The sequence below is a fragment of the Bos taurus genome, chromosome 7 (assembly GCF_002263795.3).
Source record: "Bos taurus isolate L1 Dominette 01449 registration number 42190680 breed Hereford chromosome 7, ARS-UCD2.0, whole genome shotgun sequence".
Lineage (NCBI taxonomy): Eukaryota > Metazoa > Chordata > Mammalia > Artiodactyla > Bovidae > Bos > Bos taurus.
The window spans coordinates 43,391,849-43,415,789 of record NC_037334.1 but is presented as its reverse complement, the minus strand read 5'-3'; the positions used below and the strand labels follow the sequence as shown (position 1 = coordinate 43,415,789).

Below are 23,941 nucleotides of genomic sequence, written 5' to 3'. Positions count from 1 at the left end.
CTCTGGAGCTTGATACCCCAAGTAGAATATGGGAAAAGTGATGTGTAGGGGTGGCTGGAAAGACTGGATAAAAGTGACAGAAAACCAAGGCAAACCGGGTAGAACTTTCAACAAGGAAATTACACGCAAAATTCATGGGTCCACCTTCAGCTATAGTTTGATCCAGGCACCTTAACAAGGTCAGGTCTCCCTCTGGTTCCTCCTTTCCTCCTTGATGACTTTTTTCCTTCATTGTTGTGGCCCCAGGGGCCCTAGACTCAGCCCAGAAGCTGGGTCAGTCCCTCTACAAATTCCCCATCACTGTAGCCAGCGTCTCAAGCCTGTCTCGGATTGGCCGAACTTGGATCTCATGCCCCTAAACCATCTTTTGCAGGCAGAGGATGAAAGGTTCTGATGAGCAGAACCTGAGTCACATGGTCCTCTGTAAGTTGGGGATGGTGGGTCAATATCTCATGAACCTACTAGAGGGAGATGCTGGGTACTCCCAGAAGAGTGGGGAGGACCTCAAGCTGTGAGCTGTTCCCAGTGGAAGCAGTGCACCATCTTTCCCCTTCTCCTTCTTTTCACAGTGAAAAGAAAATTAGAAAACAACATAGCAAATGTGATTTGTTAGATCCTGACATGTTTCCATACTAAAATCAGAATCTCTGAAACAAAAGCACATTTGCAAGTGGAGTCCAGATTATGTAAGTAAGTGTATTGGAAATTGCGACAAAATTTGGAAATGACCCAACAAGACAGGTCAGTTCAATGAATAACCCCACGTGTCCCCAGATGCTCTGTTGACCTGGGAAGACTTCCAGGGTATAGTATTAAGTGGAAAAAGCGATTGCTGGGCAGTGGGTCACATTTCTGAGCCGCTGGCACTAGTTGGGAGGTATACCTTCAGGAAGAGCCAGCAGACAGAGGGACTAGCAAAAGTCAGGACCTTCAGGTAGGGCCAGGCTGGTGTGCCCCACTAGCGGGATGGGGGGGTGTGGTGCAGAGAGGAATTTATCCTGGCCTCGTGGTGTGGGGTCAGGGGTGGGGGAGGGGGCACTGCCTGATGTTACTTCTCAAATTTATTTGCTGGCTTAGACAATTGATTCTCCCACCATCAGCCTGTGAGCTGCATGATGGCAGAGGCCGCATGTGTTGTGGGCCCCTGGGGGTTCCTTCCCAAGCCCAGGGAAGCAAAAGAGGGGTACAGGCTGGTCGCCTCCCCAGGGCTGTTGTGACCCCTTCGGGCTGAAGTGTTTCCTTGTGAGACATCTGACATCTTTGCCTCCCTCCCCCCCCACCTCCCCACCAAGGCTGAGGAGAAGGGGGAGGGACTGTCTCCCGACTCAGTGAAGCCGAGGCTGGCCTAGGACCCCAACTCCTGGCTGGCTGCTTCCTAGACAGTGCCTCACTCTTTACTGCAGGGAAACAGAGGCTCAGAGGCAGCACACAAGTTACTCAAAGTCACAGAGCTGGGGCTCGAACCCAGGCTCTTGAGAGTGACTTCATAGCTGTTTGCCCCTCTGCTTCCTCATCTGTAAAGTGGGGCACTCATGGGACCTGCCTCAAGGGCAGAGAGAGGACCAGCTGAGTGAATACTTGCAAAGACTCAGAATGATGTCTGTGCTTGTAAGCACGTGTGAACACCTGCTGTAGTGCTCTGCGTTATCACCACCTGCAGCACTGGTTTAATTGTTTGCTGCTCCTGCTAAGTCGCTTCAGTTGTGTCTGACTCTGTGCGACCCCATAGATGGCAGTCCACCCGCCTCTCGCATCCCTGGGATTCTCCAGCCAAGAACACTGGAGTGGGTTGCCATTTCCTTCTCCAGTGCATAAAAGTGAAAGTGAAGTCGGTCAGTCATGTCCAACTCCTAGTGACCCTGTGGACTGCAGCTTACCAGGCTTCTCCGTCCAAGAAATAGCAACTGGGATCCTTTTGTGGAAGGTAGAGACAGGACTTCTTACCCCAGGGCCCTGAATCAGCCACCACCTGGTGGCAGCGTACTCGTGACACTCCCAAGACCTTCTCCTGAGGACTTTTCAAGACTCAGTTGTACAACCAACAAACACGCAGACACCTTCTACAAAACAGAGAGAGGTTTTTATTGTGTCAGATGCTGAGTGATGCTTCATGGGAAGGGCCCAGCCAAGGGCAGGTGAGGGGGCGTGACAGGTACAGCCTTTCTAGTGGGTCCTGCCCGTGGGGTCCCTGGGGTGGAGAGAGGGGCCATCGTCGTCACTGTAGCGCCGGATGATAGAGTTGATCCAGTTGGCAAACTTGGCGACAGAGGCAAAGGAGTCTGGGAAGACCCCAGAGCCGCAACCCCCACGGATGAAGGAATCGATCCCATGGACCAGCCCGTTGCAGACCAGGGGCCCGCCGGAGTCCCCCTGTGGAGCCAGACAAATTGGAGGCTAGGGTTCCCGGCCCAGCCCTCTCAGTTCCACCTACCTGCCCTTCAGGGTGGGGAAGATATTCCAGGGGTCTGGCTACAGCAGCCTGGGAGGGGGTGGGGTAGGGGCTGGGGGCACCCAGGGTACTTACAAAGCAGATGCCAGCGCGCCGGCGTGGCACCAGGGTGCACACGTTAGTGGGGCGGCAGAGGCCAGTCACCACGGTCACGTTGAGCTGCTGCAGGATTTGGGGCGGTGGCCGGTTCGTGCCCAGACGGCCCCAGCCCATGGCCACGCACCGAACACCTTCGCCCACGCCCTGGTCCTGGGCAGGCAACCGGGCCACCTGCACGTTGGCATTGAGGGTGGCCATCCTATTGAGCTGCAGAGGAGGGTGGTGGGGTATGAAGCAGTCACGGGGGAGCGGCGGCGAGCCACGGCTGTGACTCTGGGGCCAGGTTCCCCCGCGGAGGCTCTACCATTGTCCCGGGGTGTTTAAGAGCAGGACGCCCACCCTCTGCATGCGTCCCATCGAGCTCCCCGTCTGTAAAGTGGGAGGAACCACCATGGCCGAGGCCACGTCTCTGGACGTGTCTTTTATATATATATATATATATATATATATTTATTTATTTATTTATTTATTTATTTGGTTTCGTGGGGTCTTAGTTGCAGCATGCGGGATCTAGTTTCCCAGCCAGGGATTGAACCTGGGCCCCCTGAATTTGGGCGTGCAGAGTCTTCCCTGGACCACCAGGGAAGTCCCTGAATGTGTCGTGTCTTGGGTGCAGTAAACAGTAGGTGTTCAACAGAACAAACCGTGGGCCACACCAGCGACCATAAGGCCCTTGTTCTAGAACATTCTCAGAGAATAATCATAGCTGTGCAAGCAGAGGGGAAAGGTAGGTTTCTGCCTCCAGACTCCCACCCACCGAATGTAGGTAATTTTGCCCCATTTCCCAAAGAGGGAGGCCATCGGTGCCCACCGCTAGCAAAGACAGCTGCTCAGAGCTTCTGGCTGTCTTATCTAATCTCTGGCAGCCCTGCGGGGTGCGGGGGTGTACTTCTCCATTTCACAGCGGGGTGACTGAAGCACCGGGATTAGTGGGGACACCAGGTCTGCCCCCGCCCGCCGCACCCCCTAGTCTCCTGCCCCTCCCCCCCTCCCCAAGCCTCTCAGGGCGCTGCACCTGCCCTGCCCGCCCCGCCCCCCGCGCACCTGGAGAACCACGACGTCGTTCTGCAGGCTCAAGGGGTCGAAGCCGTTTTCAAAGACCCTCCGGACTCTGAACATCTGCCGGGTTCGCTCCTGCCGCCGCAGGTTATGCGCCCCCAGCACCACGCGCACCGATCGAAAGTTCCTGGGGTCGGGGGCGGACAGGAGGTGATGGCGGCGGAGAGACCCTGCTGGGGCGCAGGGGGACCCTGCAAACCCTCGCGCTTTTGCCGGAAGCCCCCACCCTGGGCCGGCCCCACGCCCCTCGCGCCGGGACCCCGATGTGTGCGCGCGCGGAGACACTCACAGGCCGTTCAGACAATGCGCTGCCGACAGTACGAAGTTGCGCGCAATGAGCGTGGCGCCGCAGAAGTGGCCTCCGCGCCGCTGCAGCGAAGCTATGAAGGGCCAGGCATGCGGCCGGGCCGCCCGGCCCCCCACGATCTCCGAGGCCAGCGCGGGGCCTGGGGGCACGGGCAGGGGTGGGGCGGTAAGCGGAGGAGGAACCCCCCGACCCCTGGAACCCCCACCAGGGCCCCGCAGGGTTGGGCTCTTCTATTGCTTGTCACCCAGAGAGGGGAGGGGGCGTGTACGGTCCTCTTGCTCCGGCGCAGCCAGACCTGAAGTCCCCACAGGGTGCGGGGTGAACCGCCCCCCCTCCCCGTCACCCTCACAACTCAGAACCTCAGTCTCCTCCTCATCCCATGAGGAGGAGGGGGCCGGCAGGGTCCAGGGTGAGTGGAGAGGGGGAAGCAGAAGACCAGGGACAGACTCGGCCCCACTCACCACCCAGCAGCAGGGCCAGCAGAATGGGGGCCAGGGCGGGGCTGAAGCGTCTGCAGCTTTGGGTCATGGTCGGTTGGGGGCTCCAGGGTTTCTGCCCTCTGTGCCCACCTGTCCCTCTTATAGTCCCCACTCCCGGAGGCAGTTGCAGTTGTTAACGGTGGGGTCAGGTGCCCCTACTTCCTCTCCCCATCCCGGGGACTGGGGGACGGCTGACTGGGTGATGGGAAGAACAGTTGGGGAAGGACCTGTGCAAGTGACCAGGAGGCTCCAGGAGGGTCACCAGTTCAAACTCAGGGTGCATGATTAAACCCTAATGTCAGATAGACATCTTTTTAACATAAGTGTATCCCACATATGAGCATGGGATGTAGTTATGAACAAAGTTTATCCAACATTGAAGGTTAGCAGGGTGTCCTATGTAAGTGAAGTGAAAGTTAGTCGCACAGTTGTGTCCGACTCTTTGCAATCCCATGGACTGTACCCCCCCCAGGCTCCTCTGTCCTTGGAATTTTCCAGGCAATAATCCTGGAGTGGGTTGCCATTTCCTTCTCCAGGGGATCTTCCTGAGTCAGGGATCGAACCCAGGTCTCCTGCACTGCAGGCAAATTCTTTACCACCTGAGCCACTAGGGAAGCCAATATTTCCTACATGTAGTTATGTTCAAAGTTAGTTTATCTGACATTCAAAGTTAGCAGGGCGTCCTGTATTTTTGCTAAATGTGGTCATGCACGCATGCGTGCTAGGTCGCTCAGTTGTGTCCGACTCTTAGCAACCCCATGGACTGTAGCCTGCCAGGCTCCTCTCTGTCCATGGGATTCTCCAGGCAAGAATACCGGTCACTCTGGCCCAAAGGAATTGTTTGGGATGCCACGTGCCTCAGTTTCATCAGGGCTCTCTGATAACAGCAATCATGTGCACCCAGCTCTGTCCTAATATTTTGCAGGCATGGCGGGGTCTCCACATCAGCCACCTGCCCAGTGACATGGTTGGGGGAGCTGGGCTTTGAACCCAAAATTCACAGCTATAGGGGGGCTTGCTGACTTCCTCGGCTTTGGATGTCCCTCTGGGAGCCTGGATTTCCAACCTCTGGTCTTTGGTTGCTGCTCCTAACAGGGAACTCACTTCTACCTGGGATTCGGTCAATCTCTGGGGGCCCTCCGAGGTTCTGGGAAGGAACCCCTCCCAACCCATCCCACCATTGCCCCTCTGAACTCTGAAACCCCTTCCAGCCGGAGCCAGGGGAGAGAATTCCCTCCTGGGCCTGGAGGTTGGACCATGGATCTCCATCCAAGTTTGAGAGCTTTGGTATGGACCTTGGAAGAGCTCAAGCTGGACAAGGGAGATGGGGTCCCCCAGGGCCAATCCCCAGCCCCACGGCACCCGTCCCCCTCCCCCCACCCACCTCCCAACCCCAGCTGCTCCAGCTGCAACGGTAGCCAAGGCTGTCGCAAGAAGCAACGTTCTCCTGGCTTGGAGCAAGCCTTGGGGCGGGAACCAACGGATCCATCTGAGGAAGAGGTGGGCGGGGGCACCCAGGGACACCCAGAGCCCAGCTAAGGTGGGAATCCAGTTTGTCCCTGGATCCCCCCACCCCTGGTGTGTGGCCATAAGCAAGTCAACCCCCACCTCTCCCCTCTTGGCAGGCTCCCCACTTTGTTGAGTTAAAGCTACCATAGAGCACTTGGTAAGCACCTGCTGTATACATAACCCAGTTTCCAGAGGGGGTGGGGAGAATGGAGGAGGCTTAAACAAAGTTAGATCTTTTGAGGACCACCTGCATGCTACATCCTCGCAGGTCGCGATGGCTAAACTTGTGGACTCCAGGGGACTTGCCCTCTGTGACTTCAGGCCCTCTCCAAGCCTCAGTTTCCTCATCTGTAAAATGGAAGCTGTAGGTTCCCATCTCACGAGATTGTCCCACGGATTAAATGAATGAACTTGTGTGAAGTTCTTAGATAAGAAAGTGCTGTCCTTGAGGGTTTGTTAACCATTAACCCTCTCCCAGAGGGTATGGTGATGATTCTCTTGGGGGTGTTCTGGTTCCCATCAGAGTAGTGATGCCACGTGGAGCATCTCACAGGACAATGCTGCTCTGGAGGCCAGGGGATCCTGTGTTGTTGGGGGCCGCCCTGCTCTCCCGGCCAGCCCCCTCCCTGGGTCGCTTCTCCGCGGCATCCTGTTTATAATTCCTGTGGCTTGGCCCTCCCCTGAATGTCAACAGCCTTGTCAACCTCCAGAAGTCAGCCCCAGCTCCCAGGCCCGTGTTCTCTCCTCCTCTCCTTGGAGCTAATCCTTTTTGTGCAGAACTTTCCTCTGACTCATCAAACACACACACACACACACACACACACACCACGCACACTCAAGTGCTGGAGCTCATAGAAAATAGAAAACACCCGGGGCTGTTTTTTTCTGGGTCTTTCGGTTCCCATCAATGGGCTCAGTCCAACATGCCCTCCAGCAAACCTCATTTGTCCCCAGTGTGGCGGGAGAGGTCCCTCTGGGCTTTTTATAGAAACCACTTCCCTGCCGTGAGCCTGTGGGAGCTGTGGGGGGGAATTCCCGGCCCTCCCCTGACGTTTATCAGCGGGGGTTTCCCAGAATTCCGGCCTTGCCCCAGGTCTCAGCGCAGGCTCGCTCCTGCTGCTGCTACAAACCAGCTTCAGCTCCTCCACTGGGGTGGTCAGCTGAGTTGTGAAACAGTTAAAAAGGCAGCTGGCCTGAGGGGATTCTGGCTCCAGCTTGAATTTGTGTGCCTCCACCAGGTGGCAGCAGAGTAAATCAATAACCAAAGAGCTGCCTTCCAACACTGGTGTGTGCCCAGAGCAGGTTGGCTCCTCTCTCTGAGCCTCCGTTGCTGCATTGCCATGGCCACCTGCCCTCTCCATGGCTGGCCCGTGACCCCTACCTCTGCCTTGCCTCAGGCTCCTCCTCTAGACCCCAGGTCATCTGGTGGCCGTGTGTGCTCCAGCCCTGCCCTTCCCTGACCTGCTCTCCCTCCCCAACTCAGTTGGCCTTGCTGTTCCCCACATCCCCAAGCTACTTCTGATGTAGGGCCCTTGCCTGGTCTGTGCCTTGTCTGCACAACCCTTCTTTTGTTCCTATTCCTCCACTGGGAGTCAGCTCAGGCATTGCCACCTCCTCCAGGAAGCCTTCCTGATAGCCCTATACTGGCCCCTGACTTGTTCAGGAGCCCCACAGGCCCTGGGCACCCCAGGTTGTGATGGCTTAGTCAAGAGGCCATGTTGATGAAAGGGCTTCCCTGGTGGCTCAGACAGTAAAGAATCTGCCTGCAATGCAGGAGTCCCGGGCTTGATCCCTGGGTCAGGAGAATCCCCTGGAGAAGGGAATGGCTACGTACTCCAGAATTCCTGCCTGGAGAATTCCGTGGGCAGAGGAGCCTGGCAGACTGCAGTCCATGGACTCACAAAGGGTCAGACATGATTGAGCAACTAACTAATACACACAGAACTGGACAGGACACCCCCAGCCCCCAGAGCCAGAGTGGGGCTCCTTGGACACTTGGAAATGTGTGGGGTGACTCCATTTTCCAGATGAGGAAACAGAGGCACAGAGAGGGGCAGCCACTTGCCCAGGGTCACACAAGCAGGGTTGTGGGCATCTGGGGAGTGGGATCCATGGTGACCTGGGCCCTCATCTGACCTCCAGGCCTTTGTTCTCACCCCCACCTCGAGTTTGGGGTTTCAGGACCCAGACACTGAGGAACCTAACCCACTCTCCCCGACATCGCCCTTGGGAAGGACACACAGGAGCCAGGGAGGTGGTTCAGCTTTTATTGACGGCACAGGTGGGGCTGCCAGGGAGGGGGAGAGGGGGCACAGACACAGACACAGGCCTCTGTCCACAGCGCCTGCAGGGGTTCTGGGGGCCTCAGGGGCTGTCCTTGCCCCCCACGCTGCTCAGCACGGAGTTGATCCAGTCCACATAGAGGGAGACGCGAGCAAAGAAGTCGGGGTACTGGCCAGTGGCACATCCCCGGATCACGAAGGAGTCCACGCCATGGAGTACCCCATTACAGATTAAGGGGCCCCCGGAGTCCCCCTGTGGAGGGGCAGGTTGGTCCATCCCTCAGGCCAGGCCAGCAGCCAGACGAGGCTGCCTGGGGAAGGGGCCGCGCAGGGGTGAAATGCTCCCCCTTCTCACTGAAGGCACTCCAGTGAGACAGGGAGATGGGTGTGGCCACAGAGTGGGAGTTGGTCACCCACTCGAGGGGCCTCTGGATGGATGAGCCCCCAGACCCACAAAGGCCACATCACCTTTGTGTGCCCACCTTCCAGATGGGGAGGTGGAGGTGCAGCAGCTGCTCAGGAAGGAGAAGGCAGAGCTGGGTCCCCGCTTCCCACCCTCCCTCCTGGGGCGGTTCCTGCGGTCCCTGCGCCAGAGCCGCCGATACTTACAAAGCAGATGCCAGCGCTGCGTCGGGGCACGTAGGTGCACACGTTCTGTGGCCGGCACAGGAAGGTGACCACGGTGACATTGAGCTCCTGTAGGACCTGGGGCAGCGGCTCGAGGGTGCCCAGGCGGCCCCAGCCCATAGCCAGGCACTGGGTGCCATGGGGCAGTGGCTGGGCCTGCTGGGGGAGCTGAGCCACAGCTACATGGGTGTTGAGGGTGGCCGGCTGGTCCAACTACGGCAGAGGGCGGGGGTGGGGAGGCAGTGAGCTCCTGCCTCCAGACCCACATCCACCCACAGACCATTATCCCAAAGTGCCTCCTCCTGGCTTTCGCACATGCTGTTCCCTCTGCCTGGCTCAAGGGTCACCTCCTCAAGGGAGGCTGTCCTGATCACCCTCCAAACTCACAAGGGCTCAGTTTAACCTTCCTTGAGGCCGTGAGCCACCTGTTTGTAGCACTGGTCACTGTGGTGTTCATTCACATACAAAGCACTTATTGAGCACCAACTGTATGCTTTTTTTTTTAACTATTTATTTGACTGTGTTGGGTCTTCTTAGTTGCAGCATGCGAACTGTTTGTTAGGGCATATGGGATCTAGTTCCCTGACCAGGGATCGAACCCAGGGCCCCTGCATTGGGAGCACAGAGTCTTGCCACTCGACCACCAGCGAAGTCACCCAACTGTATGCTTGATCCTGGCTAAGACCTAGGGACACTACGTCTCTGCTCTGGGAGCTGATCTTTGGGCCAGGAAGGGCTGAGAAGAGGAGGGCAAGTGGCACAGTCAAGGGAAGTAGAGCCTCATCCTGAACAGTGAGTGGAGGGGCATCACTCAGGTGACACAGGGACAGACTAGGGGAGGCCTCCCTGAGGAGGGGAGGCTGGTGCCAAAGCTGTGGGTGTCCAGTCGCTTCAGTCATGCCAACTCTTTGTGACCCCATGGACTGTAGCCCGCCAGGCTTCTCCATCCATGGGATTCTCCAGGCAAGAGTACTGGAGTGGGTTGCCATGCCCTCCTCCAGGGGATCTTCCAGACCCAGGGATTGAACTCTCATTTCTCGCATCTCCTGCATTGCAGGTGGGTGATTCTTTATCCACTGCGCTATCTGGGAAGCCAAAGGTGAGGGTATCTGGGAACAGTGCAGGGAGGGGGTAGGGGACACAGCCCGGCAAAGTCCATGAGGGGGGTGGGGACGGGATGGGGGGTCCCCGCATACTCCGAAGTTGGTGCCTGGCTCGGCCTCCGGCCGGCAGCGGGAGGCACTGGAGGGTGGAGCACAGCGCAGGCACCGCCCACCTACCTGCAGCAGGAGCACGTCATTCAGCTTCTCCTGCGGGTTGTAGTTGTTCTCAAACAGGCGACTGATGCCGAGCCTCTGCTGGGTGGGCTCGGGGGTCTGCAGACGGTGGGCCCCCAGCACCACGCGCACGCGCTGCGGGTTCCTGACGGTCGGGGCGTTCGTGCTAAGCCTATCCGTGCTCCCTACTCCCGTCCTGAGGCCAAGGTGCAGCCCCTCGGGAACTCCCCACCGCTGCCCCAAGAGACCCGCCACCCCGTCTGCATCTTGCCCCCGAGGGTTGGGCCCCTGGCTTGAGCTCATCCTCCTGGGGCATCAGGGGGCCACGTCGGGCGGGGCGGGGAGCGGGCAGGGCAGGTGCCCGCCTAGTCCGGGATGACAGGGTTGGGCAGGTGGACGGATGGAAGGGTGAGGCCAGGAGAAGCTCAAGCAGGGCCTCAACCCCGACTCGGACCCTCGGGCAGGCCCGCCCTCCGCCCCCCGGAACCCGGACCCCGGACCCTACAGCAGGTCCGTCCTCCCCCTCAGACCCCGGCCCATCACGCGCCGGCGCACTCACAAGTTGTTCAGGCAGTGAGCGGCGGTCAGCACGAAGCTCGGGTGCACCAGGGTCCCGCCGCAGAAGTGGCTGCCGGAAGCCAGCTGCAGCGACGCCACGTAGGGGCGCGAGTGGGGCTGGGCTTCCCTCCCGCCCACGATCTCCACGGCCTGGGCTGCTCCTGGGGACGCGGGGGTCAGGGGCAGTCGCCTCTTCTGACGCCCCCGCCCCACCTCCAGGGAGCCCAGACAGGGGACAGGGGAGGAGGCAGAGTCGCTGCCTGGCCCGGAATCCCACGGAGCCTGCGTTTCCCTATCTGCAAATTGGGGGTCCCATGGCAACACCGACTGGGGTCTGATGGGGGAAAGGGACCTGGCCTGGGACTGTTAGCGCTGGGTGGAGAGCCCCGAGGTCATCATCATTACTCCTGGAGGCTCTGGGAGGCCCGGTGCCCAGCCCTGGGGGCCAGGAGATGGACAAGCTGAGGCATGAGTCAGCCTCCTTGGGGTGAGAGTGGAGGCCCCTCACCCGGGCCTCCTATGACACCTGCCTCATTCATCCGGTCACATGTTCATTGGTGTGCCTTCACACATGTATTAAGCGCTTGCTGTGTGCCAGGCACTGTCTGGGGATTCCGGTTACACTGTGTCCCCAGGACACCTGCCTGGGCAGGAGGTACTAGGTTTTGCCCACTTCACAGATGGGGAAACAGACCCTCCCCCTCCTTTCCTCCTACCTTCCCCTTGAGGCCCCCATCCTGAGCCTAAGCCTGCCTCACTCTCCCCACCTGGGCGGTGAGGGTGTGGGACAGGTGGACAGTTGGGCAGACATGGACCCCACTCACCACCCAGCAGCACGGCCAGCAGCACTGGGGCCAGGGAGGGGCTAGGGCGTCTGCAGCTTCCAGGCATGGTCCAGCGGTGCCCCTTGCCCACCCGCCCACCCCCTCTTATAGTCTCATTCAGCAGGCCGTTGGGGTTGCCCCACGCCTGAGTTGGGCATCCCCACTTCCTCCTTACAACTCCAGGGCCTCAGGAAGCTTGGGGTTTAAAGCTACACCCCAAGAAGGCTGCAGGGGCTTCAAGCTCAGGCTCAGGGTCCCGCCCCACCTCCAAGAGGTGTGGGAAGCTGGCTAGCACCCACCCCCTGCTGAGGTCCTCTGGGCCAGGGGGCAATGTGGCCACAGCCCTCCAGCCTTCCACATTTCCAAGGGGACATTGCCCCCCTCCTACAGGGTCCCCGTAGCCCCAGCAAGGTGGGACGTGGCTGGTGTGTGCAGGGCTTAGGGTGAAGCCCCTTCTGTGGGACATAAAAGGGAATGGGGGGCGGGTCTCAGCACCCTTCACCTTCTCACACCCACAGGGTCATCTCTCTGCCCTGACTTTGTCTGAGGGATTCATGCTTCATTCCATAGCAGAGTTCTGGCCTGGGGTGGTCTTCCCCCAGGGACACCTGTGGTCATCATGACTGGGGTGGGGGCACCTGGCATGGAGTGGCTGAGGCCAGAGATGCTGCTCTGTATCGAGGGTGGGAGGGTGGGGGAGACTTGGGTGCCCAAGAGACATTTATTTATTTGTGTTTTTATTTATAACTGGCTCAAACCTACAGAAGCATAGGTAGAAGAGCTCATGAAATTGGGGGGCAAAAACACACTTTTCAGGTTTTTTATGTTGAAACCATTTCACGCTTACAGAAGCCTGCAAAATTCCCAGACTTGCTGCCACGGCATCCCTGGGACCCTGGTCTTGCACAAATGTTATCTCTTCCACAGGTTGCCTGGATGTCACAATCACCCGTCTCTGGTTCAGGAGCCCTCCTGTGTCTCCTCGGCTCTGGGGCAGCTGCTCAGCCTTTCCTGTCCCTCCTATTGTGTACTGGTGGGCATTTGGAGCTTATGTGGGGCCCCCACAAGGAGTCAGGATCTGCGTCCTGGGTGGGGGTCCCACAGACTCCAGGTCCCTCCTGCCAAGTCACACTTCCCCCTTTGGAAAGATCTAGTGTCTGGGAGGATCGTCCGAGGCAGAAACAGCCTGTTCTGCCTTTTGCCCGCTGAGGTCCCCTGCATCGGCCGCCCCATCTCTGCCAACGTACTTTTATTTTCCAAATTTTATTGAGTATGGTTGATTTACAACATTGTGTTAATTTCTTCTGTACAGCAAAGTGACTAAGTTATACATATATGTATATATATCCTTTTCCATCATAGTTTATCATAGGATATTGAATATAATTCCCTGCGCTCTACAGTAAGATCTTGTTGTTTATCCCTCCTACTTATACTAGTTTGCATCTGCTAATCCCAGACTCCCAGTACAGCCTTTCCCCACCCTCCTATCCCCTTGGCAATCACAAGTCTGTTCTTTATGTCTGTTTTGTAGATATGTTCATTTGTGTCATATTTTAGATTCCACATACAAGTGATATCGTGTGGTACTTGTCTTTCTTTTTCTGACTCACTTCATTCGGTCTGAGAGTCTCTAGTCCGTCCATGTTGCTGCAGATGGCACATTCCATTCTTTTTTATGGCTGAGTAGTATTCCATTGTATGCACATGCCACAGCTTCATTCTGTTCTCAGTGGATGTTTAGGTTACTTCCATGTCTTGGCTATTGCAAATGGAACTGCTGTGAACATAGGGCCGCATATATCTTTTGGAATTCTAGTTTTGTCTGGGTGTGTGCCCGGGAATGGGATTGCAGGATCATATGGTAGCTCTAATTTTAGCTTTTCAAGGAACCTCCATCCTGTTCTCCACAGTGACTGTTCCAATTTACATTCCCACCAACGGTGTAGAAGGGTTCCCTTTTCTCTACACTCTCTCCCTCATTTGCTGTTTGTAGACTTCAAAAAAAAATTATTTGGCTGTGTCAGGTCTTAGTGGCATCATGTGGTATCTTTCATTACTGCACACAGACTCTCTAGTTGTGGAGTGGGGCCTCAGTAGTTGCAGTGTGTGGCATTAATTGCTCCAAGGCATGTGGGATCTTAGTTCCCTGACCAGGGATTGAACCCATGTCCTTTGCATTGCAAGGCGAATTCTTAACCACTGGATCACTAGGGCAGACCCATTTGTAGACTTTTTTAAAGTTAATTATTTTTGGCTGTGCTGAGTCTTTATTGCTGTGCACAGGCTTTTCTCTAGTTGAGACAAGAGGGGGCTACTCTAGTTGTGGTGCACAGGCTTCTGTTTGCAGTGGCTTCTCTTGTGGAACATGGGCTCTAGGCATCTGGGCTCAGTAGTTGTGGAGCAGGGCTCAGTTGTCCCTCGGCAGTGGATCAGAGATTGAACCTGTGAGCCCTGCATTGGCAGGCAGATTCTTTTTTTTTTTTTGAGACATTTTATTTTTTTAATGCCTACATAAACTGCTTTAGTATGGATGCACCATGAATTTTTTTCCCTGAACTTTTAACTTTTTGTTTTGTATCTGGGTACAATGGCAGCCCACTCCAGTACTCTTGCCTGGAGAATCCCATGGACGGAGGAGCCTGGTAGGCTGCAGTCCATGGGGTCGCTAAGAGTCGGACACGACTGAGCGACTTCACTTTCACTTTTCACTTTAATGCATTGGAGAAGGAAATGGCAACTCACTCCAGTGTTCTTGCCTGGAGAATCCCAGGGACGTGGGAGCCTGGTGGGCTGCCGTCTATGGGGTCGCACAGAGTCGGACACGACTGTGGCGACTTAGCAGCAGCATAGCTGATTAACAATGTTGTAGTAGTTTCAGGTGAACAGCTAAAGGCCCCAGTCATACATATGCATGTATCCATTCTCCTCCAAACCCTCCTCCCATCCAGGCTGGCACATAACATTGAGTAAAGTTCCATGTGCTATAAAATAGGTCCTTGTTGGTTTTCCATTTTGAATACAGCAGTGTGTACATGACCTTCCTAAACCCCTTAACTATCCTCCCCCTGCCCTCGCAACCATAATTTCCTTTTCTAAGTCTGTGAGTCTTTTTATGTTTTGTAAGTAAGTGGTTTGTATCGTTGCTTTGCAGATTCCACATGTAAGGACTGTCATACCGTGTCTCTCCTTCTATGTTGGACTTCACTTCGCTCAGTGTGACACTCTCTAGGTTCATCCATGTTGCTGTGAATGGCATTATTTCATTCTTTTAAATGGCTGAGTAATATTCTATTATATATATATACACATATGTTATATATATATATATATACACCACATTTTCTTTATCCTTTCCTCTGTTGTTGGACATTTAAGTTGCTTCTGTGTCTTGGCTATTTTAAACAGTGCTTCTATGAACATAGGGGTGCAGGTATCCTTTCAGATAATGTTTTTCTCCAGACATATGCCCAGGAGTAGGATTTCAGGGTCATATGGTAGCTCTATTTTTAGTTTTTAAGGAACCTCCATACTGTTCTCCATAGTGGTTGTACCAGTTTACATTCCTACCAGCAGTGCAGGTATGTACACTGTATATACAGTGTACCTGTTCTCTATACCCTCTCCAGCATTTGTTATGAATTCAAAAATACATTTATTTATTTATTTGGCTGCACCAGGTCTTAGTTGCAGCATGTGGAATCATTAGTTGTAGCATGTGGGATCTAGTTCCCTGACCGGGGATTGAACCCAGGCCCCCTGCATTGGGAACGTGAAGTCTTAGCCATTGGACTACCAGGGAAGTCCCTGTAGTTTTTTTGATGCCGGCCATTCTGACTGGTGTTTTGATTTGCATTTCTCTAATAATTAGCAATGTTGAACATCTTTTTACCTGCCTGTTGGCCATCTTTATGTCCTCTTTGGAGAAATGTCTATTCAGGTCCTCTGCCCATTTTTTGTGTGGGCTGTTTGTTTTGATGCTGTTAAGCATCATAAACTGCTTATATATTTTGGAGGCTAATCCCTTATTAGTCACACTTTTACAAATATTTTATCCCAATCTGTGGGTTGTCTTTTCATTTTGTTTTTTGTTTCCTTTGCTATGCAAAAACTTTTGAGCTTAAGTAGGTCCCATCTATTTGTTTTTATTTCCATTTTTCCAGGAGATGGATCAAAAAAGATGCTGCTGTAATTTATGTCAGAGGATTTTCTGCCTATGTTTTCCTCTAGGAGTTTTATAGTATCTGGTCTCACATTTAGGTCTTTAATCCATTTTGAGCTTATTTTTGGGTATAGATGTAAAGAATGATCTGACTTCCTTTTTGCATGTGGCTGTCCAGTTTTCCCAGGACCATTTGTTGAAGAGACTGTCTTTTCAGCATTGTATAGTCTTGCCTGTTTTGCCATAGATTAATTGGCATAGGTGCATGAGTTTATTCCTGGGTTTTCTCTCCTGTTCTCTCCTGATCTATGTTTCTACTGTTGTGCCAGTACCATACTGTTTTGATGACTGTAGCTTTGTAGTATAGTCTGAAGTGAGGGAGCCTGACTCCTCCAGCTCTGTTTTTCTTTTTCAAAATTGACTTGGCAGGCAGATTCATAACTACTGGACTGTCAGAGAAGTCCCTTGAAGACTTTAATGGTGGCCATTCTGACTGATGTGAGGTAATACCTCATTGTAGTTTTGATTTGCATTTCTCTATGAATTAGCAATGTAGAGCAGCTTTTTGTGTGCCTGTTGGCCATCTGTATTGCTGACACATTTTTAATTCATGCATCAGCCCAGTCACTTGGGAAAGGTCCCCAGGTCCTCCTGCAGGGCGTCTGCCACAGCTCTGGGTGTGGCTCTGACGTGTCCCCACAGAACCCCAGGGCTGCTGTGCTCTCTGCTTTCAGAACAGGATTTTCTCTTTCAACAAGAGCATCTTTGCAGACTAGCTCCTTCTGGTCCAGCAGGCTGGTTGCTCAGTGCCTCGGTTCCCCCACCTGTATGGTGAGGTGGGGCTCTCACGGCAAGTATACTGGAGTGTTTTAACATTCCCTCCTCTGGTGGATCAGATTTTTTCAGAACTCTCCACTATGACCCCTCAGTCTTGGGGTGGCCCTACATTGCATGGCTCATAGCTTCATTGAGTTATGCTTATGCTTTCAGACTGTGGTCCTGGAGCAGACTCTTGAGAGTCTCTTAGACTGCAGGGAGATCAAACCAGTCAATCCTAGAGGAAATCAACCCTGAATATTCATTGGAAGGACTGATGCTGATGCTGAAACTCCAATACTTTGGTCACCTGATGTGATGAACCAACTCATCGGGAAACCAACTTTTCCTGATGCAGGGAAAGATTGAGGGCAGGAGAAGAGGGCAACAGAGAATGAGATGGTTGAATGTCATCACCAATTCAGTGGACATGAACTTGGGCATACTCCGGGAGATGATGTGGGACAGGGAAGCCTGGTGTGCTGCAGTCCACAGGGTTGCAAAGAGTCGGACACAACTTGGTAACTGAACAGTAGTGGGGTGATGGTAGTCATAGTCCCTCCCCAGGGCTGACAGTGGGAGGGGGCATAAATGAGAGCATAGGAGGGTGCTGGGCACACGGTGAGCAGAGGTGCCAGCCTGTCACACCAGGCTCCATAGTCCCTCACCTGGGTTCACATTCTGCTGTGCTTTGTGAATCTGGGCTGGGCACACCACTTCTCTGAGCCTCAGTTTCCCCATCTGTTAGTGATGGGGGTGATGAGAACATCCCCATGTCAGGGGTTGATTCACCGGATACAGAAGAGAGTTCCATGAACTGTCAGCTGATGAAATAGGACACACACACAGAGCATCACTCAGTCCTGAAAAGGAGAAACTTGCTACCACGTGGACAGTCCCTGAGAACACGATGCTCAGTGAGAGGAGCAGACACAGAAAGACACACAGGGTGTGAGTCCACTGATGGGAAACGTCCAGAACAGGCCAATCCACAGACACAGAGAGTGGGTTCCTGGTTGTCAGGGGCTTGGGGAGAAGAAGGGTGACTGCTGATGGTGATGGGGCTTCTTTTGGGGTGATGGAATATTCTGGAATTAGAGGTGGTGGTTGCACAATCCAGTCACTGTACTAAATGCCACTGAATTGTTAAGTGGGTGAATTATATGTATGGTATGTGAAGTACATTTCAATAAATCTTTAACCAAAGAAAGAAAAAGAAACACACACACATAACTTTGCTAGAGAATGGCCCAGGAGGTCCTGGCAGGGAGCTCTCACCCACCAAAGAGCCTCTCAGAGTCAGGGGGCATTCACGGCATCGGTCACAACAGGAGGATGGCCTGGGGTCCGCCTCTCTGCTCCAGGCCTGGGATGGGGGCCGGCAGGTGAGCGCAGGACTCGGGGGCTTCCTGAAGGCAGAGGCTGGTCTGGAAGATGGGACAGTGTGGGCCTGGGTGGGGAGCTGGGGGCACTGGGGGCCGTAACTTGGAGGAACTCTCTGGGGCCTCTGGGGGTCAGGCCCATGGGTGGAGAGGAAGCAGGGCTAGAAGCTGCGGCTTTGTCCCCTTCCTACTCCAACTGTGGCTGGCGCAACAGACAACGGTCTTGGGAACTGGAGCTGGGAGGGGGCCGAGCAGACCTGAGCGACACACCTGGGATCCAGGGAGGGTGAGGGAGAGAGGCTCATCCTCAGAGTTTCTGCCTCTTTTTGCTCTTCTCTCTTTAAGAAAGGAAAACACTCCATCCTCGAGGGTGTCAGTGTCTGGGGCTCCAAGCTGGGACCCTCTGCTCTGGGACCCCAACCCCCAGGGCCTCAGTTTCCCCATCTGAACAATGAACAGGTGGGGCCCCTGGACTGTTCTGGGCTCCTGAGACACACGTTTCTCTCTGGGTTTCAGTTTGCCCCTCTGTAAAGAGGACCCATTATGAAGCCCCAATACACCTCCTGGTAAAATCATGGTACTAAATATCAATGTTCAAGTAGAACTTGTACATGAATGTCCATAGCAACCGGCTTCACAACAGCCAGGGTGGAACCAACCCAGATGACCATCCACAGATGATGGTTACACATCACAGGAGCATCACTCAGCCCTGAGAAGAGGAGAAGCCCTGACACATGCTATCACACGGACAGACCCTGAAAACATGATGCTCAGTGAAAGAAGCAGGCAGGACATACAGGGTGTGATTCCACTGATGGGAAATGTCCAGAACAGGCAGATCCACAGACACAGAGACTGGGTTCCTGGTCGTCATGGGGTGGGGGAGAAGATGGGAGGTGATGTGGATGGAAGTGGGCTTCTATTGGGGTGATGGAATGTCCTGGAATTGGATAGCGAGGTTTGGATGGTGAGGGCTGCACAGCCTAGTGAAATACACTAGTTATATTTTGAATTACACACTTAAAAAAAGTGAATGTTATATTATGTGAATTTCATCAATAACTTACGAAAAACAAATAAACTCAATGAATATTAAGGGTTGATTTTCTTTAGGATTGACTGGTATAATCCCCTTGCAGTCTAAGGGACTCTCAAGAGTCTTCTCCAGCACCACAATTTGAAAGCATCAATTCTTTGGCGCTCATCCTTCTTTATGGTCCAACTCTCATATCCATACATGACTACTGGAAAAACCATAGCTTTCGCTATACAGGCTTTTGTCAGCAAATGGTGTCTCTGCTTTTTAATACACTGTCTAGGCTTGTCATAGCTTTTCTTCCAAGGAGCAAGCATCTTTTAGTTTCATGGCTACAGTCACAGTCCACAATGATTTTGGAGCCCAAGGAAATAAAATCTGTCACTGCTTCTACTCTTTCCCCTTCTATTTGCCATGAAGTGATGGGACCACAGATGTCATGATCTTAGTTTTTCTAATATTGATTCATTATTCCCCAGGTATTTTTATAACGTTTCATGTCTTGTTCATTTATTTTTGACTGTGCTGGGTCTTTGTTGCCGCATGCAGGCTTTCTCTGGTTTGTGGCGAGTGGGGGCTACTCTTTGTTGCACTTCTCAGGCTTCTCATTGTGGTGGCTTCTTTTGTTGTGGAGCACAGGATCTAGGTGCTTGGGCTTCAGTATTTGCAGTACTGGGGCTTAGTTGACCCTCAGCATGTGGGATCTTCCCAGACCAAGGATCAAACCTGTGTCCCCTACAATGGCAGGCAGATCTTTAACCACTAGACCATCAGGGAAGTTCCTAAGTATATTTTTAAAATGCATGTATAATATGTAATTGGTACTAATATATAATGTAAGATTTAACTTAAAAAAAAATATATTTATTTATTTATTTGACTGTGCCAGGTTTTAGTTGTAGCATGTAGGATCTAGTTCCCCGACCAGGGATTGAACCCAGGCCGCCTACATTGTGAGCATGGAGTCTTAGCTACTGGACCCCCAGGGAAGTCTGTGATTTACAATTTTATTTTAGTTTAATACATTATATGTATTAAGTTTTACGTATCATTTATACAGTTATATTTATTATGTTTTATAGGTTCTTTATACAAGTATATTTATGTTTTATACATCATTATATAATTATATTTATTGTTTAATGTTTATATTTTAGTTCCTTTCATATTAGGCTCATTATCTTTCTGTGATTCAAGTGGCAGTCTAAAGCCAGTTTCTCATGTGTTTCTTGACTTCGCTGTACAATATACAGCCGGCCCTCAGTGGTCGCACATTCCACACCCACAGATTTAACCCACCACAAATCAAAAATATTTGGAAAAAAATTTACCAGAAAGTTCTAGAAAGTAAAACTTGAATTTGCTGTAGGCAGGCAGCTATTTGCACAGCATTGACATTGTATTATATAAAGTGCACAGAGGATGTATGTAGGTCACTTGCAAATATGACACCATTTGATATAAGGGACTTGAGCATCTGGGGATTTGGGCATCCATGAGGGTCCTGGAGCCAAGCCCCTGCAGACACTAAGCCTTGGTAACAGTGAACTGTTAGTCGCTCAGCCCTGTTCCACTCTGCGCAACCACAAGGACTGTAGCCCACCAGGCTCCTCCTTCTATGGGATTCTCCAGGAAAGAATACTGGAGTGGGTTGCCATTCCCTTCTCCAGGGATCTTCCCCACTCAGGGATCAAACCTACATCTCCTGCATTGCAGGCAGATTCTTCACCATCTGAGCCACCAGGAAAGCCCCAGGGGTGACTGTATTCCCCACCAACATGACAGATGGTTCGTGGGGGCTGTAATCTCACAGGTGTGGGTTCAGAGCCCAGCTCTGGCTGTGTGGCCTCAGGGGAGTCACCCAATCTCTGTGAGCCTCGGTGCTGCCTCTGTGGAGTGGAGGTCACGAGAGCCCCTGGTTCCCAGGACCGCGATCAGATTCCATGAGTGGAGACCCCTGGGGTGGATGCCACTCTTGTGGGCAGAGGTCCTGGCACTGGGCCCCCAGCCCCCGCCCGCCCCCAAAGAGCAGAGTCAGGCGCCGTGGGCAGAATGGGGACAGATCCTTTATTAGAGTCACAACCGCGGGGGCCGGGGTGGGGCAGAGTGCAGGTCGGGGCTGAGCTCTGGCTGCGGAGCGCCCCCTGCAGGCTGGGCAGGGTCCGTCAGGCCGGCTGGTTTATAACTGAGTCAATCCAGTTCCTGAAGAGGGCCACCCGCGCGAAGAAGTCGGTGCCCCTACCGCAGGGCCCCCGGGACCAGGAGGCCACGCCGTGTGCCAGGCCGTTGCAGACGAGAGGGGTGCCGCCATCCCCCTGTAAGGGCGGCAGGAGGGTCAGGGCGCCCGAGGCCCAGCCCTCCACCCCGCTCCTGCCCAGAACACCACCCCTGCCACCCACAGAAGCTGCTCATGCCCCTGGCCCTTTCTACGTGCTGTTCCTCTGCCTGTGCTTTTTCCTACTTTTGCTCGCAGCTCGGGTCTTAAATGCCGCCCCCATCTCCTCAACTTCCTAAGGCCCCAGGCTGCTGCACACCCGTCTTTTTTTTTTTTTTCCACATCCCTGTCTTAATAGCTGATGCCCAAGCCCTTCAAGCACAAGCTATGGGAGCTCCTGGCTCCAGAAGGGCAGTCTCTCCTGTTCCCTCTTGTGTCTCCAGCCCCCAGCATAGGGCTTGGCAGGCAGAGTTGAATAAATACTGTTTCTCAGGCTCCAATATTTGAAACATCTAGTTCTAATTGAATACTTAATCCCAGGGTGAGTTCTGAACTTGCTTTCTCTCCCCCAAGAGGAGCTCACAATCTCTCAAGACCCCTCCTCCCCCACCACACCGAGCCCACACCAGATAACACCCAGCGGGTACCTGGCAGATGCCACCCCGTCGGGTGAGGACGCCAGTGCACACGTTGTTGGGGCGACACTGGTTTGCAGGTGTCACGGTAACATTGAGGACCCTTGGAACTCGGGAGAGACGCCCCCTACGCCGTCGGGTGCCCCAGCCTGCAACCTGGCACCCGGTGCCGGCTTCCACTGTGGCGTTCTGCTCCGGCAGTGGTACCAGCGCCACGCTGCTGGTGAGGTTGGCCTGACGGTCCAGCTGGTGAGGGAAACTGGGTCAGGAGAGGGCATAACTGGGGGCCAGCTGGGAGCCAGAGAGGCAGCAACATGAGTTCTGATCTGGAAAGCAGTTTGGGTTCAAACCCCAGTTTAGGCAGTAATCTGCTGTGGAGTGAGTGAGTGAAGTCGCTTAGTCCTGTCCGACTCTTTGCAACCCCATGGACTGTAGCCCACCAGGCTCCTGGCCAAATGAGTTTACCTTTTGGGCCTCTGGTTCCTCCAGAGAAGGAATCAATGGTCCTTACTGCAAACGTGGTTGAGAGACCATGAAGGTGAAGAGCTCGCCCAGGAAATGCAGATAAAACAAAGCACCACCCTCCATCCTCCGTCAGGATTGGCAGGAAAAAAATTTTTTTTTCCTAAATATGGAACACTTCACGAATTTGCGTGTCATCCTTGCACAGGGGCCATGCTAGTCTTCTCTGTATCATTCCAATTTTAGTATATGTGCTGCCAAAGTGAGCACTGGCAGAAAAATTTAAAAAATCATAATATGCAGTGTCAGTAAAGATGTGGCGAAACGGGCAGTTTTAAATTCTGCTAGTGGGAGAGTAAGTTGGCCTAGCTGTTGTGGCTGCTCTGGGAAAACTTTCACAAAGAAATATGCACAAAAACTCACTGTGATTCTGTCATAACAAAAACATCTGGAAACAACTTCAGTGTCCAGGATCCAGAGGTTGGCTAAGTGGATTGTGCACTTGGCTGTACGATTTACACACTAGGCTCTGTGCACATGGCTTGTCCCCACTTAGCCCCTCAGGCCAACACCAGCTCCCTGCTCATTTTCCCACCTGCAGCAGCAGCACGTCGTTCAGGTTCTGCTGGGGGTCATAGCCATTCTCGCTGACGCTCCTGATGAAGAAAGTCTGCCGGGACCGCTCGCGACGCCTCAGGTCATAGGCACCCAGCACCACGGTGGCAATCCCGGTGTTCCTAAGAGCAGCGGGGGCAGATACCAGGCTGGGCTTCCCCAGAAGCCCCCAGCCTTCTACAACCACTGGGCGGGCACTTACACAGGGGCAGGCTTGCAAATAAGGTAGGAAATTACAAGCCTGCTGGCTCGCGGCCCGGGAGCCAGAGGAAGGACATCAGTGATAGTCAGGCCTCTGTCCATCCTCCTTTTGTGGCTGCATCTCACTCTGTTTCCAGGGCCCCATTTCCCTCTCTAAGCCCCTCAACCCTTCCTAAGACCAGCCCCCCTTGCCAAGCCCCTCCCCTCCTCACCTGCGAGGCACACCCACCCCCCCACTCTCCCCCAACCCCCCTGAGCTCTCTCCCTCTCCCAGCCCCCCTGCCCACTCCATGGCCCTCGGCTCACCGGCTCTGGAAGCAGCTGGCCGCTGTCAGGACAAAGTTGGGGTGGATCAGAGCGCCCCCACAGAAATGCCTCCCTTGGTTCTGGATGGAAGCCAGGAACGGGAGCTCCTGCGGCCGGGCCTTCCTGCCTCCCACTATGTCCACCAGAGGGGCCGAGCCTGGGGGGAGAGGAGGGTGTGCTGCAGCCTCCCAGTCTCAGCCCCATACCCAGGGAGACCCCAGCCTCCCGCACTCCTGTTCCCTAAAAGGACAGGTCCCCACCCTCCCAGGCTGGTCGGGGCCAGCTTGCCTGTGTGGCCTGGGCTCGGTTGCTTCACTGTCCCTCCCTGAGCCTTGTGTCTGGGAAACTGGGGCCAGCACCCGCCAGTCCCTCTCCCCCAGGCCTGTCCCCTGCAGTTGAACCTCTGCACAGATGTGGACGCCCGGCCTGGGGTGAGCACTCACCAGCCCTGGAGGTTGCTAGCAGGCTGGCCAGCATGGCCAGGAGTCTGAGTGCTGTCATGACGGGGCTGCTGAGGGTGGCTGGGGACAGGGCGCCCTTATACCCTGGGGCCTCAGCCGTTAGCGCATACCCGCCCAGGCCCAGCCCCTCCTGGCGGGAGCAGAGGAAGTTGCCCAAAACCTCCCCAGCTGGCTGCT

The 23,941-nt window shown here is 54.1% G+C and overlaps 3 protein-coding genes and 1 non-coding gene across 4 annotated transcripts; all 4 read right to left on the bottom strand.

The window, feature by feature from the left end:
• Positions 1-2,061: 2,061 nt before the first annotated feature.
• On the bottom strand, positions 2,062-4,467 carry ELANE (elastase, neutrophil expressed). The gene is made up of 5 exons (NM_001105653.1): positions 4,376-4,467; positions 3,897-4,053; positions 3,593-3,734; positions 2,525-2,755; positions 2,062-2,370 (listed from the first exon to the last, which is right to left on the bottom strand). Exons 1-5 carry the CDS (start codon positions 4,440-4,442, stop codon positions 2,164-2,166), a joined length of 804 nt encoding a protein of 267 aa, NP_001099123.1. The 5' UTR covers positions 4,443-4,467; the 3' UTR covers positions 2,062-2,163.
• Positions 4,468-8,155: 3,688 nt separating this feature from the next.
• On the bottom strand, positions 8,156-11,548 carry PRTN3 (proteinase 3). The gene is made up of 5 exons (XM_002689143.4): positions 11,471-11,548; positions 10,648-10,807; positions 10,092-10,233; positions 8,794-9,024; positions 8,156-8,437 (listed from the first exon to the last, which is right to left on the bottom strand). The coding sequence occupies exons 1-5, from the start codon at positions 11,535-11,537 to the stop codon at positions 8,267-8,269; spliced, it is 771 nt and encodes a 256-aa protein (XP_002689189.2). The 5' UTR covers positions 11,538-11,548; the 3' UTR covers positions 8,156-8,266.
• A 9,369-nt stretch (positions 11,549-20,917) lies between these two features.
• Positions 20,918-23,816, bottom strand: AZU1 (azurocidin 1). Its single transcript, XM_002689142.6, has 5 exons — positions 23,747-23,816; positions 23,304-23,460; positions 22,777-22,918; positions 21,732-21,965; positions 20,918-21,184 (listed from the first exon to the last, which is right to left on the bottom strand). The coding sequence occupies exons 1-5, from the start codon at positions 23,802-23,804 to the stop codon at positions 21,035-21,037; spliced, it is 741 nt and encodes a 246-aa protein (XP_002689188.1). The 5' UTR covers positions 23,805-23,816; the 3' UTR covers positions 20,918-21,034.
• LOC112447659 (U6 spliceosomal RNA) lies at positions 22,345-22,451 on the bottom strand. Its single transcript, XR_003035838.1, has one exon. It is a non-coding gene; the product is annotated as a U6 spliceosomal RNA (small nuclear RNA).
• Positions 23,817-23,941: the final 125 nt, after the last annotated feature.

Coding starts and splice junctions, on each gene's coding strand:
- PRTN3 (XM_002689143.4), bottom strand. CDS start 11,537: ATGCCTGGAAGCTGCAGACGCCCTAGCCCCTCCCTGGCCCCAGTGCTG. Junction 10,234..10,647: donor GCTCACTGCCTGAACAACTT/GTGAGTGCGCCG, acceptor CCCGACCGTCAG/GAACCCGCAGCGCGTGCGCG. Junction 8,438..8,793: donor GCAGCGCTGGCATCTGCTTT/GTAAGTATCGGC, acceptor GCCCCTCCACAG/GGGGACTCCGGGGGCCCCTT.
- ELANE (NM_001105653.1), bottom strand. CDS start 4,442: ATGACCCAAAGCTGCAGACGCTTCAGCCCCGCCCTGGCCCCCATTCTG. Junction 3,735..3,896: donor GCGCATTGTCTGAACGGCCT/GTGAGTGTCTCC, acceptor CCCCGACCCCAG/GAACTTTCGATCGGTGCGCG. Junction 2,371..2,524: donor GGCGCGCTGGCATCTGCTTT/GTAAGTACCCTG, acceptor CTGGCTCCACAG/GGGGACTCCGGCGGGCCCCT.
- AZU1 (XM_002689142.6), bottom strand. CDS start 23,804: ATGACAGCACTCAGACTCCTGGCCATGCTGGCCAGCCTGCTAGCAACC. Junction 22,919..23,303: donor GCCAGCTGCTTCCAGAGCCG/GTGAGCCGAGGG, acceptor CGCTGCTCTTAG/GAACACCGGGATTGCCACCG. Junction 21,966..22,776: donor ACGACGTGCTGCTGCTGCAG/GTGGGAAAATGA, acceptor TTCCCTCACCAG/CTGGACCGTCAGGCCAACCT.